Raw genomic sequence first — 15,500 nt, 5'->3', positions numbered from 1 at the left:
ACTTTAGGAATAATTTTTCATGAGGGTTATGAGTTTTGGAGAAATTCTTCAAGAAAAGGCTTTGGGATAGCTTTCTTAGAGGTTTCTTAAGAATAAAATCTTTTATCCACTGTCCTTCTCAAAGCAAATAAGAGGTGAGGGGCAGGAGCTTTAAAGTATGACTCTTGACCTATTCACATTGTCAAGTTCAGGCAAGGTGTTTTCATATTACTTTATTTCCTCTGCTTTGAAGCGTGTTGAAATGGAAAAGTTGGTCCAGAGTTAACATGGCCTGCAAGAGCGGAGAGACCCATGTACAGAGCACACATACACACCTCCTTCCATGCCTGAATCGGATATGCAGTTTCCAAAAGCACTGGATATGCTGATGTCAGTAGAACTTGTGTCAGAAGGCAGGGCTTTCTAAACCCAAGGGAAACCAACTCTCTGTGTGTATGCATGCAGGGATTGGGGTACCTATAAAGCCGCTTTGCCTCTCACCCCTCTGACTTACAGCTGCAGAAAGCAGTGGAGGGAGCAGACTTACTCTGGATGTGGCAATGGGATGATGACGATCGTGTGGCTGCTGGAGCTAAATGTTCAGGTTTGCAGGACCAGGCCCCCCGGAGAGCCACAGGGGCTGTTTGAGCCCATGGGCCTCATCGAAAGGATTGAGGTTTTAGGTGTGAATGAGGAGCAGGAAGGGGTTCGTCCAGGCATAGCACCAGGTTGCTTACAGCCATACTAAGAGACTGACTTTAAGCATGAGCCTTGGAGAAACCAGCTGCAGGGAAGGAGGCCCAGATGAAGTGGGCACTGTTTCCCATATTTAGCAAAAGAGAAAGTTGAGCAAGACTGTGATGGGGATTTCTTGAAGTTAAGAGCCCAGTTCAGTTCAATTTCTTAAGAACCTCTGAAGCATTTCTCCTCTTAACTTGAGGGGGCTACTGTGTCTTAATCATTTCTAGAACATCCTCCTCCCAGTATTCCCCACCAACACATACCCCAGGGGACTGTGGAGGGGTGGCACCCAGGAAGTTAGGGATGAAGGTGAGGGATCCACCTGGAGACCTGACCAGCGGCTAACCGGGGCCAAGTAAGGAGGGCGGAGAAGCCTCTCTGGAAGAGACAGCCCATAAATTACTGCAAGGAAAGGGATACCAGCTAGGACTTGTCTTGCACAGGGTGTGCTCTAGAGAGTAGAGGGGCAGACTGGACCGCAGTGCTGGGGGGCCTCAGAGGAGCATCTTCCCCACCCCCGGCCTGGTTTACAGATGTGGGAGCTCAGAGAAGGGACCTGGCAAGATCAAGGTTAAATGGCATCTGCACCTGGTGTCTCAAGGCTCCCATTTGCTCTCAATCAAGTGGACTTTTGGCCCTTTATCCTGTAGAGGAGAGTGGCGCCATGCCTGTCACCCGTAGCGCTTCCAAGCCGAGACCTCGAACCAGCTCCCTGACCTTGGAACATCACCCCAGTCACCCCAAACACAGGGTGAGGATGGGACCAGTTGTGACTTTCAGCAGCCACCAGGTGTCACTGATGTGTCTGACTTGGAGCTAGAGGCCCATTTTCAACGCAGAAGAGACTTCTGGGAGATTTCTAGTGCTCCGCCCCTTCCCTGTGGCTAATACCACCCCAGTGGGGGTGGGGAGTTGTTGGTGGAAGTGATGGGCCATCCACACTAACAGAAAACAGATGGTTGGGTGGGGCCGGGCCTCTTGACCTGCCAGTGTGAACACTGTGTTCTCCAGGGCCTTAGGCCTCTTGTCCAGGTTGGGCGAGGGGCACTGCCAGACTCATCCACACCCATAGTGTTGGCCCGACCTGGGGCTCTGACCGCCCCCCTCTCCTCCTAGCTAATTCCTAGCTCCTTGAGCCATTCTTCTGGCTGTTCTCTGAGGCCCAGCCCAGAGGGTGTGTGCCATGGTTACCCTGGAGAGGTAAACTCTCCAACTCTGCCCCGTGCAGAGAGGGCCAGATTGCAGGCCTTTGTGAGAACCCCAAGCCCATGCCCCTCCTCTGTGCTTCCTTCCTGCAGAATGCAGCTGGCAGACAGCAGCGCAGTGCCCAGGGAGCAGGGTGATGGAGCAGCAGTTTGGGGAGAAGGGATCCTTGGTAGAGGAGACCTGGGGTTCTCAGCCTCTTTAGGCAGAGCTGCCCAGGATTGGAAGTCTCCAGAGAGCCTTTCAGAAGTGCACGTGTGAGCTTCCCTGGACGTCTTGTGCTTCTCGCTTGGCCAGGATCAAGCTCAGATGTCAGTCTGTGGCCCAGCCTTGCCCAGGAGCGATGTGTGGAGGAGGAGAGAAGAAGGGATGCGAGGTCTATAGTCGGCTGTGTTTCTGGAGCAGGGACACCTCGGAACGCCAGAAGTTTGGGCATGAGTGCAGGGGGTGACTTTGAACTGGGCGGGAGCAAATAAAGCCCTGGGAAATCTTTCTCCAGAGCTGCGGCAGAGCACACGGCACTTCCTGTTCTCAGAAAGGGGAGATAAGAGAGGCATAGGAGGAGTAAAAGAGGGAGAGACAGAGAAAAATGGCGGGCCAGGCACCTGGGCCACCAGCCTTCAAGTGCAGTCAGAGGAGGTCCAGCCAGGGCAGGGCCTAGATGACCACAGACTGCAGCAGGCGGAAGCACATCATGAGGTCCAGCGGGATGGGTGGCTTCAGGTAGTTCCCATCCAGCCGCAGGTAGCGCAGGTGAGGCACGTTCTCCAGATCTGAGGAAAAGTCCTGGAAGGCCACCAGGTTGCCGGGGCAAATCTGTGTCCCGTTGATTTCTGCAGAGAAAGAAGAAAGTCAGCAGCAGGGTTTGTGGGAGGTGGACAGGAGGAAGGGGAAGTGAAGGACAATTTGCAGAAAGGACTCTAGAGTTCTCTCTGAAACTGGACGACTCTGGAAGTGTGTGACATAGACAGGTTGCCCTAAGCTCCAGGCTTAGTTCATCCATTTGTTGAATAATTTGAGTTAGAAGTGATCAACAATTGATATTGCAATTCACTCCGAAGAATCGCATGTTAGGTATCTGAGCAATAGATCCTGCAGTGCCGACCCGGGGTCCTTAGAGATCCCCTTGGTCAGGTTTATACTATAAAAAGATGAATCTAGCCAAGTGCGGAGAAGCATTAGTGGTAGTCCTGGAGCCAGCAGGTGGATGTGAGAATTACTCTGGAGATTGCCCTGTGGGTCAGATGTTTTACATGAGGATGGATGGAAGATGATCACATTAACTGAAATGAGGATGACAGGAAGTAGAAAGGGGCGATGGGGAGATAAGGAACCTATTGATCCTGAAGTGTCCATGGCCTGGGATTCCATTTTTCCTTCACCTCTTGTTAGATGACTTTAGCCATATTGTCTTCTATTTAGATTTTACTTCTATTAAATTGTATTCACATCCTAAAATTCTTTCTAAGCCTTCATTTATTTATCACGGAGGTAGAAGAGGGAGGGGAGGGAGGGAGAGGAGAGAGGAAGGAGTTATCATTATGGCTTACTTCTTCCTCTCCTGTTTTTCTTCCTTCCTTGTTGGAGTAGCGGAAGAGCCCTGACACAGGTGGAACTTTCCACATGGACTTCGTGACTCTGGCCTTACCACCCCGATGCTTGTTCCCCAACCTGTGAATGGAGAAATTGGTGCCTGCCTGCCCTGCGCACCAGCGGGAGAATGTTGGTGATGAAGGTATTCTGCAGACTGCACAGGACAGTACGGGTGGCGCAGCAGGAGCACTACTGAAAACATCACTCCTCACTGATTCGGGCCCATTCTGCCTGTTAGTGATGGCAGGGCTGTGGGGGTGAGGGTGAGCACATGCAGCGGGGGTGTGATTTTTCTGACTTCAAAAGGCTGAGAGAGCCCTCAGCAACCTGTTTTTGCACAACCTGGTAGAAACGTCAGCCATTGATTAATTGAGGCACCCTTTTTGTCTGTATCTTCAGCCTACACAGCTTCCTGGGGCTAAGTGTTCCACTTTAATAGCTACCTGCAGGGTAAAATTAGACAGTTTTTCTATTTTCTCAAATTTGTTTCTTGCAAGATTTAAAAGGAAATAATCCTTCCCCACTTCTTATAATTATCCCAGAGAAGTGAATGGGCCTGTTCTGCCTATTTGTTTCAAGATGGTAGAAACTTCAACAAACTCTCATTCTTTGGATTGGAAACCAAGTATCCTTAATCTTGTTTTGGGGTCCTTTTCTTTCCCCTTTGCCCCCTTTCTCCTTCAGCTGCTGCACTGCTTGTGTGAATGGAGCCTGCTTTGTTCAAGGACCAGTTACTACTCTTGCCTTTGTTTCTGAGCCTTACTTCTGATGCTCTGCTCAGAACGAACATTTTTCTTTTTTTCTGAACGTTTTTGATTGAAGCCAAATGGAGAGTCCCAGTCTCCTGTTCTGGGCAGCAATTGTCACCCCAATCCCGGACCCTGTAAATGTAGCGTAGGCAGACTCTCCCTTAAGTGTACTGTCTAACACTGCAGCCTTCCGGAGAGACTCGAAAAGCAGCTTTTCCTAGCTGCCACGTTTTCACCAGCTGCGTAGGGGTGCCTCTCTGGGTCCCTTTCACAGGCACTTCCAAACTGGTGCCCAGCTCTGGGAAGACCTCTTTTGAAGGTTGGCTTTTGAAGCAGGTGGCCCAGGATATGTCAGGGTGAGCATTCAGTGTCTGTTTTGCTTTTAGGAGATCGTGCTGGAGTGTATCCTACATCTACCCAAAGAATGGAGCCAGAGGCTAGAGAAGGGATGGAAAAAGAGAACTAGTGGCCTCCAAGCATGGTGTTCTGCACCCTTCATCCATATTAGGGTATTAAATCCCCACCTGCCTGTCTACTTTGTTCTAGAAGGTATTATTGCCACATTATCACAGAGGAGAAACTTCCCAGGAGAGATAGATATCTTTTCAAGGTCACACCGATATAGCAAGTGGTAGGACCAAGATTTGAAGTGCAGAGCCAAAGTGGATACTTAAAACAAAACATGGTGCCAAGGGTCAAACCCAAGGCCTCGCACACACCAGCCAAGCACTGTCCCACTGAGCTACACCCCAGCTGGTGGAAGCGGTCTGACCCCCTCACCCCGAGGCTTCTGGGAAGAGGGGGCCCTCACGGCGACCCCACTCACTCTCGATGCTGTTGTTGTTGAGGTACAGGTGCTCCAGCCTGTTGCTGATGGCGGGCACACTGCTGATCTTGTTGTGGGACAGGTGGAGCACCAGCAGGTTGGAGATGTTGAAGGAGTTCTTGGGGAGCCCTCGGTCAGACAGCTTGTTGTAGTTCAGCCGAATGAAGGCCAGGTTGGGGAAACCCTTGAAGTACCCGTTGGGGATGTTCTCGATCTTGTTGCTGTCCAGGTAGAGCTGGTGAAGGGCTGGAGGCACCTTGGGCGGCATCTTTCTCAGGATGTTGTGGGCCAGGTTGAGCTGCATGAGGCTCTTGAGGCCCTGGAAGGTGTCGGACTTGAAGACACCGTCGCTCAGCTTATTGTGCTGCAGGTCGAGAAGCAGCAGTTTCTCCAGCTTGCTGAAGACACCAGGTGGGATCCTGGAGATGAGGTTCTGGCTCAGCCTGAGCTGCTCCAGGCTCGGGGGCAGGGCCGAGGGCACCTCCTCCAGCTGATTTTTCTCCATGTAGAGAAACACCAGGCCCGGGAGCTTCTCCAGCACCCTTTGGTCCACCTTGCGGATGCGGTTGTTGTCCAGGTTGACCCACCTCAGGCCTGTGGCATTCTTAAAGGACTCCACTGGCAGCTCAGAGATGAAGTTGTTCTGGAGATAGAGGTAATGGATGCGGGCCGGGATGACAGGCACGGTGCGCAGGTTGCGGCTGTCACAGTAGAGGGCCGATGGGAAGTCAGGGGGGCAGTGGCATTCCCGGGGACAGTCAGGGAAGATGGATGGAGGGCCAGGAGGCAGCGGGGGAGGCAGGTCTGTGGGCTCTGCTGGCTCATGGGGGTGAGGAAAGCTGGCTGTGGGCTTGGGCCTGGGCCGGGGCCTGCGTCCGGGCCCGGGCCCAGGTCTTGGTCTCCTTGATGATTGGCCTTGGGCCACAGAGGCCAAGAGGAGAAGTGAGAGGAGCCAGCAGAGGGATGACTTCATGATCCAGGTGATGCACCTGCAGGAGGACACCGGGGGTTGTTAGCCTGCTGGACCTCGGGAGCAGAGGCCAGGCCTCTCTGTGGTCGGGCACCCAGGACTGGCCCCCGGGGAGGCAGGCAGAGCTCAGCAGCTGCAGAGCAGGTGAGGGAGGGGCAAGGACCCTGGGCTCTGATTCCCACCTGAGGCCCAGCCACACCTCAGATGAGAGTCCTGGTGGAGAAGCACTCTGGGCTGGGAATCAGGGTCCTGAGGCTTTCTGGAGAAGGCCCACCACCTCTCTGGCCCCAGTCTCTCTGTTTGTGCCAGAAGAAAATGATCCCTGCCTTTATCAGAGAGGTGTTAGGATCCATGACCCATAGGGCCCTGGCCATAACATCTGGGAGGGGCCTTCAACCCATAATGCAGTGGGTTTTGCACAGCGCCTTTTCTGAGGCCCCTGGGGGAGGCAGGTAGAGGAGGTGGCCCTGGGCTACCCCAGTCTCCTCTTGTGCCGACTCATGCAGCTCTAATTTTTAGATCTGGTATATATATTGAGGTTTAGCCAATGCATTCATTTCGGGGAGAACCAGAAGAGGTTTCATTGCTAAAAATGGTTTGAAATTCACCAAGCAAGTCCAGACCCCACTGTTTACAAAAACTGAGAGGGAGGGAAGAAGTGGGTTGCCGAGGCTGAGAAGCTATTTCACAGCCACCAGAAATCCAGATCTCCTGCCTTCCAGAGCAGAGCCTGTGCAGGGATGGGGCACTCAGACAGCCCGCATCCACCCCTTCCTGCCCAGGCCTAGGCCTCGCTCTTCCCCTACACTTGGCTCACAGAGGGCTAGTCTCTGCCAGCGAGAGCCATGCCAAGAATTCCTCCCCAGATGTGGAGGCTCCTGGGAAAACAAACAGGAAAGGGTTAGGAAGATGTGAAGAAACACTTTTCTTTCTTTTGACTTGTTATTCCTGTTCCCCATTTCCTTTGCAGTTAGTAATACTGAAGAAGGGTATCTAGAAGAACTTCCTGCTAGCCTGAGTGGTGTTAGACCAGGGAGCTGAAGGATCTTTTGGGGTGGTCCTTCCCATTGGTCCTGATGACTCCTCAGAAGGTCCAGGTGATTGGATTGAATCAAAGCCAGGGAAATAGCAACCGACTCAGGGCTGCAGATGCAGAGTGGGAGCTCCCATGGGCTTCTTCCCCTGGCCCAGGTTCAGAAGAATCCAGGGATGGGGTGTCCATACTGTCCCCTCCCTGGGGCTACCATTCCCAGCCAAGATCTCCCTTTCCACATAGCCTCAACTGGTTCTCTTTGCACCTTTAGAATTGTGGGGGACCAGGCCCCTGTCCCAGGCTCTGGAACACATCAGAGATGCAGGGATCTTGGGTTCTCTACCATAGAGTAGCTGGGAGTATGTCCCCAGCCTACAGTCCAGGCCCCCTGCCTCTCCCACTCCCTCTGAGTGCACATGGACTCTGCTTCTTCCCTTGTGTGTGCCAGTGCTATCTGCCCCTGCCTCTGCTCAAAAGGTGAGGGTTGAAGCCCCTCGCTGGCTGTTGAGTCCTGGGCCAAGACGCTCAGGAGAAGCTGAACAGGACAAGGTGCGGGAAAGGAGACAGAGCGCACTCGGGATGGGCAGAGAACGTCTCAGCATAGCGCTCACCTGCACCTGTCTGCGCACACGGACACACAGTCTTGACCCCGGCCTGACACTCTGGCACACATACCTCATGCTCCTCTCCAGCCCCTTACACAAAGGCAAACTCACACTCACTTGACCCCTATGTGCATGTCCTCGTGTCCCTTATGTTTGTCCTTGTGCTATACATGGTCATGGGAAGGAAGAGGGAGGGAGGGTCAGAACCTTCTTCAGCCCTGATGCTTCTGTTCGTCCCATGACAGAGTCTTTTCCCAGGCAGGCTTTTCCAGGGGGTCTCGAGGCCATTTTCCCTGTGCCTCCTATCAAAGGACCTCGTTAGGTTCCTGCCTTTATCTGCTGTTGAAGATTTAACAGTCTCCAGATACACTGAAAGGACTAAAATTTGAACCTTGTTACTGGATTTCATATCACTTATAATTGGTAAATTATGAATTTATGCTTTATAAGGCCTGTAATTGCTGTATGTCCATAATCCCAGCTCCTCAAGAGGCTGAGTTCAGGGCAGCCTGGGTTAGGTACTGAGACCCTATCTCTTAAAAAAAAGCCTGTAATTTTCTTGAAACCAGCACAGTCATATTACATATAAATTAAGGGAGTGGTTAAAGTATTAATGTTGTAAAAGCAAGGATGTTTTAAGCCCCGATTTTTTTTACCCTGATTTTTTTCCTCTCTGGATTTCTTTGTTTTCAAATCACCCAGAAGTCTGGAAATAAGCAAGAACATGCGGGTGCTGTGAGAAATGCCACCCCAGTGTCAAGCATGGCACTGGCCCGGGTTCCTCTGCTCCCTTCCTCGCCGTGGTCACCCAGGGGTGCTGGACACCAAGACAGGGCGTGCTCTGTGAGGCCCGCGGACTTGGGCTGCTGGTCTCTGCCTCGTGGCTTCCTCAGTGTCTCAGGCATGGGCGCCCTGGTCTCCACTGGCAGAGGTGACAGGAATGGGCAGGCTAGTCGCAGTTCTGCTCGGCAGGGCCTGCCCCTTCTCAGGCACAGTGGACACAGGCTGTTCTCATCCCCTTCTCCAGGGCCAGACCTTTTGAGAGCGTGTCCCATCTTCCCACTCATCCTTTTGACCCTTTCACATTCCATCCCCAGGAGCTGGCCAAGCTCCTCCCAGGGCCTACGGGAGGTTCCCTAGGATGTGCTCCCGGGGCAGGGGCAAGGGGCCGGTGTCCCGGGATCTGGATCCGGCATCCCCCTTCTCAGCTCCAGGCTGGGTCAGAGCTGTCTGTGCGCTCACGAGTGCACAAGGAAGCAGTGTTCGTGTCTAAGGCCTTTCTCAGGGGCCCACACCCCGTACTGCAGAGTTTGGCTGCTGGGCAGGGCAGCTCTGACCACACAGCCATTCTGTGTGGCAGTGCTCTGGGATAGCCTAGGTCTCTACCGCCAGAATCCCAGGGACAGACTGGAGGTGCCTGGACCCCAAGGGACTCATAGTGCTTCCCACATTGCTCCATGGCCACTGCTGTATCCAGAAGCTTCTAGAACCTTCTGTCCAATCATGAGCTCCCTTGGTCCCTTAGGATGTGTGTGGCTCTCAAAAAGCTGCTGCTCCATGGAAGGGAAGAGCAGTTTCTTTTCCTAACCTAAAATTCTCTACATTTAAGAACATTTCCCAAGGGAGCTTAAAATTAAAATCTCAGTTCCAACTATGCAGCTCTGGGCTTGAATCCTGACTCTGACTCTCTTCCCTGGGCCCCCAGCTCCCAATCTGTGTGAGGATCAGATGAGATCATGCATTTGAAGGCACTGTATAGTATAACATCTCTACACATGGCAAGGACTTGTTTATTTGTTTACGAAAGAGATTGCTCTAGAGAAATTCCTCATTGTCAGAGTGAAGCAGACCTCTTCCCAGCTGTTCCTATCTGTCCCGTTCATTTAAGGTTAGATTCCAGGGCTGGTACAATGTTTATGTCCAGGGCTGGGCAGGGCTGAGGACCAAATGGGTTTGTGAAATCCTTAGGAGCAGTTTAATTAAGAATAATCAGCTTTGCGTGGAGGGGCTGGGGCTGGGCTGGGCTCCCAGGATCAGGCAATGTTAGCTCCAGGCTTACTCCATGCTGTGTACTGGAAATTTTCGGACTGCAGATTTCCTGTCTACATGGTCACCCTCATGCCTCCCCATGGCTTAACCCAGACAGGTGCCCTGCCCCAGAGCTGTCCCCATGGACATCAAGATGTCACCTTCTCTTCCCTCCCTTCTCTCTCTTCTAAGCCCAGACGTCTGCAAGTCATTCTGCTCACTTTCTCTTTTCTTGGAGTGCAGAGTGCAGTTGGAAGCAGGGACATCAGGGGTCTCCGCTTATGTGTTAAGGCGTCCAGTCTGCCCCAGACTCTGTCAAGGCCCTGTTAAGGGGTGCTGTGGTCCTGTCTGAGCGGCAGTTTCCTTATCTGTAAAATGGGGACAATAAAATCTTTTCTATCCTTATATTTCCTCAACCAGTCCTCAGAAGAAAGTGCCACAAGCAACTTTAAAATGTGCTGCAGATCAAAAAGCTCTATAAATAAATATAACACTATTATGGAGAGAACATCTGTCTCCCCAGTGTCTACCACAAGGGGAAATGGAAGCAGAAGGAAGTTTTTATAGCCTTAGGCAGCTAGTCCGGAAGAGCAGATTTTCCATTCTGAGGGACAGGGAAGAAAGAACAGTGAGGGGCTTTCTCCTCCAACACCCTGTTGCCCTCCATCTCCACTCTGCCTTCCTCCTCTTGAAGAAAGCTAAGAAGAATCTGTCCCATGCCTTGGAAGGTTGTTGATCTGGGTCTCAACCCTGCAACTGTTTAGCAGGGTTGCCTGCCATTGGTCAAGCCTCAGTTTCCTCATCTGTGAAATGGGCAACAACTTTTGCGGGGGGGGGTACTGGGGATTCAACCCAGGACCTCCAGTCAACAACTTCTTACTGGATTGTTTAGAGGGTTCAGTGAGTTGTACACATGAGTGGCCAGTCAATGCTAAGGGATTCTGGTATTATTTCAGGCCCTTTCTCCCCCCGTTAGCCTGGCTTGAGGCAGTCCCACCCAGTGCCTGGTGACAGGAAGCTTTCTTTCTTTTTTCTTCTTTTTGGTACCACGGATCAAACTCGGGTCCTTGTGCTTGCACAGCAGGTGGCGAAACCACTGAGCTAAATCCCTGGCCCCCAGGAAGCTTCCTTGCAATGAGCCGGAGGTGCAAGAGACCACACTGGGGACTCAGAGTCCACTAGTTGGAGAGACCCTGCCACCTAGCAAAGGCTGGTTCTGCCCACTTCACTAACCCAGCCCTGTGCTTTCTGCAGCAGGTGGGGCTCATGGGCCAGTGAAGGCGCAAGACTTCTCCTCTGGCTTCGGGTTCCCACTTCCATCCATGACTTCTCCGACCATTTGGACCTGGCTCTTGTCCCTCCCAGCCGTGAGATGCTTCACTCATGTGGCCAGTAACTGGGGCTGCCCTGCAGGGAGGGGAAGGGAGTAAAGAACTTACTGCCCAGCCCACCCTCTGAGAGCCCATTAGGAACCCAGAAGGGACAGGACAAGGCCCTGGGGCAGGCAAAGACATCCAGAGGGAACTGTCTGGAATCCCTCAGTGACATGGCTGCCTGGGCCTGCGAGACAGGATCTCCCCTAATCCTTTTGGTGCTCACACCCTCTCTCCAAAGAAGCGTCCTGCTGGGATCTCCAGAGCTCCTGTTCCAGGCCACCATGTGGCTGCTGCCCAGTGAGCACTGTGGGTCCCGTGCAAGGCCTCTCTCAGGCCCAGGCCCAGCATCTCCAGCCATGGCTGGCCATTAGGACCCCTCAGGGGTAAAACAACCACAGGCCGCTGGTGACCACTCAGTGAGGCTTCAGTGAAGCCCCTCACACTGCCCCTCCCCACCCAGGTGACTCCCCAGATCATCTGTGCCTGAGAATGCTGTCCTAGCCCTCAGCCTGCCCGATGTGGGACCCCTCTCTGCCACTGGAGAGCAATGAGCTGGGGAGACAGTGCAGGGATCTCCTCAGTTTCCCCTTCTCTGACTGTTTAAAGAACAACTGTCCCCCTTGCCCCCCCTACATAAGGTCCCCTTGCCAATCTAAATGGTTGGGATAATTTCAGAATGGTTTCAAAGAAAAATTTTCGGGCTGCCTGCAGGGAGTGTGTGTGTGTGTGTGTGTGAACCAACTGCCCCAGAGCTGGGGATTAGGACCTCCAGGACTTGTAGGCTAGGTTAACTGGTCTTTTTCCTTCTAAAAGCCAAGTGGCTTGGAGCAGGGACGCTAAGAAATTCAGGCTGCTGAGAAGATACTGATCAGGTTGGAAAGCCACTTTTCTTCTCCCTCCTACCCGATTAAACTGGAAAGATCGAAGACATCCTTCAGCCCCTGCTCCCTGCTTGGCCTGGACTCTGAACACATGATTTTCTTCTGGCTCTGACCTCTCAGTGGGAAGACACACTTTCCCTTTGCTCTTACAGCTGGGGAGGTGGGTGAGAGACAGATGTGTGTGTGTGTGTGCGCGCGCGTGCGTGCAGCAATGTGTGACCATACATGAAAGGTGCAGGGAAGTGCATTCTGCTGTCCGGTTACTATGGCAACACCTGATCTGTGGAAATTCTGTGTGCGACACAGCTCCCCATGCTACAACAAACATCTGCACCAGGAAAGTTTAACTTCAGCAGTGAACAAGAAGAGGGGTGCACAGGGATAGAGAGGGGAAGAGGGAGAGGGTGCAGGGGGGAAAGGGGGGGACTGCATTTGAGCTCCTTGGAAAAGAAGCGAAGGTGGAGGAGGAAGGAGTCTTCCAGGTCTCCGTCCTCTGCCCACTGCCTGGCTTACCTGAGCACACCTGCCTCTCCTCTGAGCTCTGGGTCGATGTTCCTCTTCCTCCCCACCCTTTTGGTGGAGCTGTGGCAGCAGAGAGCCAGCTAGAAGTTCTGATCTCCCAGTGGTGTTTGCCTGACTTTTCTTCCACCAGATCCTATTGGGGTGGGGAGGTTAGGTTAGGGGGAGGGAGGGGCAGATCGCAGGGAGGGAGAGGAAGAGAGGACGAGGGAAGGGAGGGAGGGAGGAGAGGAGAGAGAGGGAGGGCGCTTGGGAAAGGAGGAATGACAACAGTAACGTCTTTATTTGGCAGCCAAAACTCCAAAGACTTCATCCCTGAACCATGCCCACTAACGGACTCACTTTAATAATGTTTCCTTCTGCTGCTGCTGCTGCTTCTGGAGGGAGATTGTTTGACCTGTGTTTGGAAAACATGCCGAATTAACAGAGGAAAAGGCGTGGAAAGCAGCCTTGTGCAGGCCCGGGCTGGGCTGGGCTGGACTGGATGGCTAGGTCCAGCACCGGGCTGTTGAATTCTTCCTAATAAGCCTCTAGCGCGGGACACTGTCACAACCTGGTGTTAAATTCCAGCCCAGCAAGGGGTCTGGGACGCTTCCCCAGCAGTGAGAATCCTTCCCAAGGTGGCTTCTCCAGGAGGGAGCTTGCTGAGGGAGTGGGGTCTGCTGTTGCTGTGCTTGCCAGATAGAGGATTGGTCTGAGGACCGAAAGGGAAAGCCCAGCCTGAGGTCACAAAGCCAGGTGAAAGCAGAATTTGGGTTTGATGCAAGACCCAAGGGTCCTATGGGCAACGCTGGAACTTTCTTTCGGCTCTTTGTATCACACTCAGGTGAGATTTGGGGTCACCACACAGACTGGTGGAGAAGCCCACATTTCCCCAAGGCAGGTTGGCATGCCAGGCAAGCATCATTATGGCCTTTAAGGATCTTCCTCGTTCATAAGACCACAACACACTTCCAGTTCAGCTGCAACCAGCAAAACTTCCTGCCATGCCCGGTGATTACTGAGAGATTTAATGGAATTTACTTCTGTGTCCTTGGGCCCATGATGAGCTGCCAAGGCCCAGACAGGGGCTCCTTCCACCCCTCCCCTGGGCTATGTGATTTGGGGCAAAGATAAGGAGGAACTTGTTTCCTCGGGTCTAGAATGGGGAATAACCTCTACTTCCTGGGGCTGGGATGATTAAATGACACTGTAAATTGTGAAGCACTTTATTTTTTGTCATCCTAGGGACAGAACTGGGCCTTCATACTGAGCTACATCCCTAGCCCCCTTTTTAAAATGTCTTAATTTGAGACAGGGTCTTCCTAAAGTGCTAAGTTGCTCAGGCTGGGCTGGGCTTGAACTTGCAATCCTTCTGCCTCAGCCTTCCCCCCATCCTCACTCCCCACCCAGGCCATGCAGCTGGGATTGGGCTGGAGGCGAGAGACCATCAGGAGAGCCTAGAGCGTGGTTTGCTAATTGGCACCCAAAGGGCTGAGAGCGCATTAATTTAAAAAGCTTTTATTATAGAAATTTAAAAACACGTACACATTTACACAGGAGACTATTAACTAATAACCCATTACTTAACACCCGGCTTTGACAAGGACCCCAGCTCAGGCCCAGTCTTGTTTCTTTTGTGCTGATTCTCTCAAATATCGGTGTATTTAGATTTTTTAAAACAATGGATGTGAGTGCCTCTGTGTGAGGGCAAATGCTTCCTCCTCGCTTCCTCTCTCATTAACTTCCAGGCCAGAGCTCTACAGCTCTCTCCCTGGAGCCAGCCCAGGGCCTTCGTCACCCCCCTCAGGGTGACCTGAGAACACACAGAAGCAAAGAGAGGAGGTGGCCCTGGTGTCTGAGGAGTGGGCAAGGTTGGGAAATTGCAGTTAAAGAGCCCTCACTTTCAGTTGTAAGGTGAGACAGGCTAGGGGTGCAACGTACGGCGCGGTGACTGTAATTAGTAACACTGCTTAATTTACTTGAAATTCACTAGACACGTGTATATTTGTTAGTTTATACCTCAGTAAAGAACCAAACAAAAATGACTTCCCTGCCTAGCCTGAACGACATTAGGCCACTGCGAGAAGCCAAACAGATCAGGAACACCGTGAAGGGGACGAACGGGGTCAGGTCACCCCAACCAACCTGCCTCTCTCCAGCCGGGCCAGGGGCCCAGGAGCCTGAGACCCGCTTTACCTCTTCCACGCCGTGGAGCGAAGATGCCCTCTCCTGCTCTGACCTCGATTCATCCTTTGTGAAATACACGTTCTGCTAAGTGGCCTCCAAATTCTCTTCCAACAATAGTGTGAAGGGAGCCTGAGATGTGGAGTTAGGACACCTGGGTTAAATGGCGGCTCCGATACGCTCTAGCTACCCAGCGAGCAGGTCTTGCAGCAGCAAGTCAGAGTCTCGGTTTCCTCATCTGCACTCGGAAGTGAGAACCTCAGGATACACCCGGTCAGGGCAGGACCGCTGGCGGTGGTGCATCCTGTGATTCCTTAGTTTCATGCAGCCAGCCCCTGAGACCATGAGACTCCTCCTCCTCGAGCTTCCTCTCCCAGAGTCTGGGGACACCCCGGGGGTAGCATCACCTCAGGGCAGGTATTTATCCCTTCCTGCTGTGGCCAGAGGTATTTGCCCCTTCCACGGACCTGGAGTAGGTGCAGGGCAAGTGGTGGGAGGCAGATGTCCAGATTGCCCCAGCTGCTGCCTGCCCCCAGGGGAGCCTGGGATGGTGGGCTTGGGGGTAGAACAAGGGGAGCTGCGTGCGGGGGTGGTGCTCCACCATGGAGGGTTTCCAGAGGCCAGACCTGCCCAGACTGACATCCACCGGGGCCTCACTGTTCCTCCGACCCTCACAGTAGCCACTGTCTTGCTTACAAGCAGTGAGGGCCTAGAGCGGGAGGAGAAAGGGCAGACTGTGGGCGCCTCTTCCACAAGGTGCAGAAGGGAGGCCATTCAGGCGTCCCCCTCCCCGATGCCTGCTGGACAGGGCAGTGTGGGCCAGAGAAGTGG

The 15,500-nt window shown here is 52.9% G+C and overlaps 1 protein-coding gene and 1 long non-coding RNA gene across 6 annotated transcripts in view; one reads left to right on the top strand and one right to left on the bottom strand.

The window, feature by feature from the left end:
• The window catches only part of LOC110345335 (uncharacterized), a 34,541-nt gene extending 19,394 nt beyond the window's left edge, over positions 1-15,147 (top strand). For 3 of the 4 annotated variants that reach the window (XR_002388620.2, XR_002388619.2, XR_002388618.2), the window contains 2 exons: positions 3,514-12,144; positions 12,796-15,147. This is a non-coding gene — a long non-coding RNA (uncharacterized LOC110345335). The remainder of the gene's footprint in view (positions 1-3,513; positions 12,145-12,795) is intronic. The other variant, XR_015444241.1, reaches the window with a different exon arrangement.
• Prelp (proline and arginine rich end leucine rich repeat protein) lies at positions 193-6,064 on the bottom strand. 2 transcript variants are annotated; one of them, XM_004862184.3, is made up of 3 exons: positions 5,092-6,064; positions 3,474-3,594; positions 193-2,756 (listed from the first exon to the last, which is right to left on the bottom strand). In XM_004862184.3, the coding sequence occupies exons 1-3, from the start codon at positions 6,062-6,064 to the stop codon at positions 1,844-1,846; spliced, it is 2,007 nt and encodes a 668-aa protein (XP_004862241.2). In that variant the 3' UTR covers positions 193-1,843. The 2 variants fall into 2 exon arrangements, with proteins under 2 accessions (XP_004862241.2, XP_087050046.1); XM_087193920.1 differs by lacking the exon at positions 3,474-3,594.
• Positions 15,148-15,500: the final 353 nt, after the last annotated feature.

This window comes from Heterocephalus glaber, unplaced genomic scaffold (assembly GCF_053883595.1).
Source record: "Heterocephalus glaber isolate CG9 unplaced genomic scaffold, H.glaber_assembly_v1.0 deba00001600, whole genome shotgun sequence".
NCBI classification, from domain to species: domain Eukaryota; kingdom Metazoa; phylum Chordata; class Mammalia; order Rodentia; family Bathyergidae; genus Heterocephalus; species Heterocephalus glaber.
The sequence above is the reverse complement of the archived record's forward strand: the minus strand, read 5'-3'. Positions and strand labels throughout refer to the sequence as shown.

Coding starts and splice junctions, on each gene's coding strand:
- Prelp (XM_004862184.3), bottom strand. CDS start 6,064: ATGAAGTCATCCCTCTGCTGGCTCCTCTCACTTCTCCTCTTGGCCTCT. Junction 3,595..5,091: donor CAACAACAACAGCATCGAGA/GTGAGTGGGGTC, acceptor CTCCATTCACAG/GTTGGGGAACAAGCATCGGG. Junction 2,757..3,473: donor GAAAAACAGGAGAGGAAGAA/GTAAGCCATAAT, acceptor CTTTCTCTGCAG/AAATCAACGGGACACAGATT.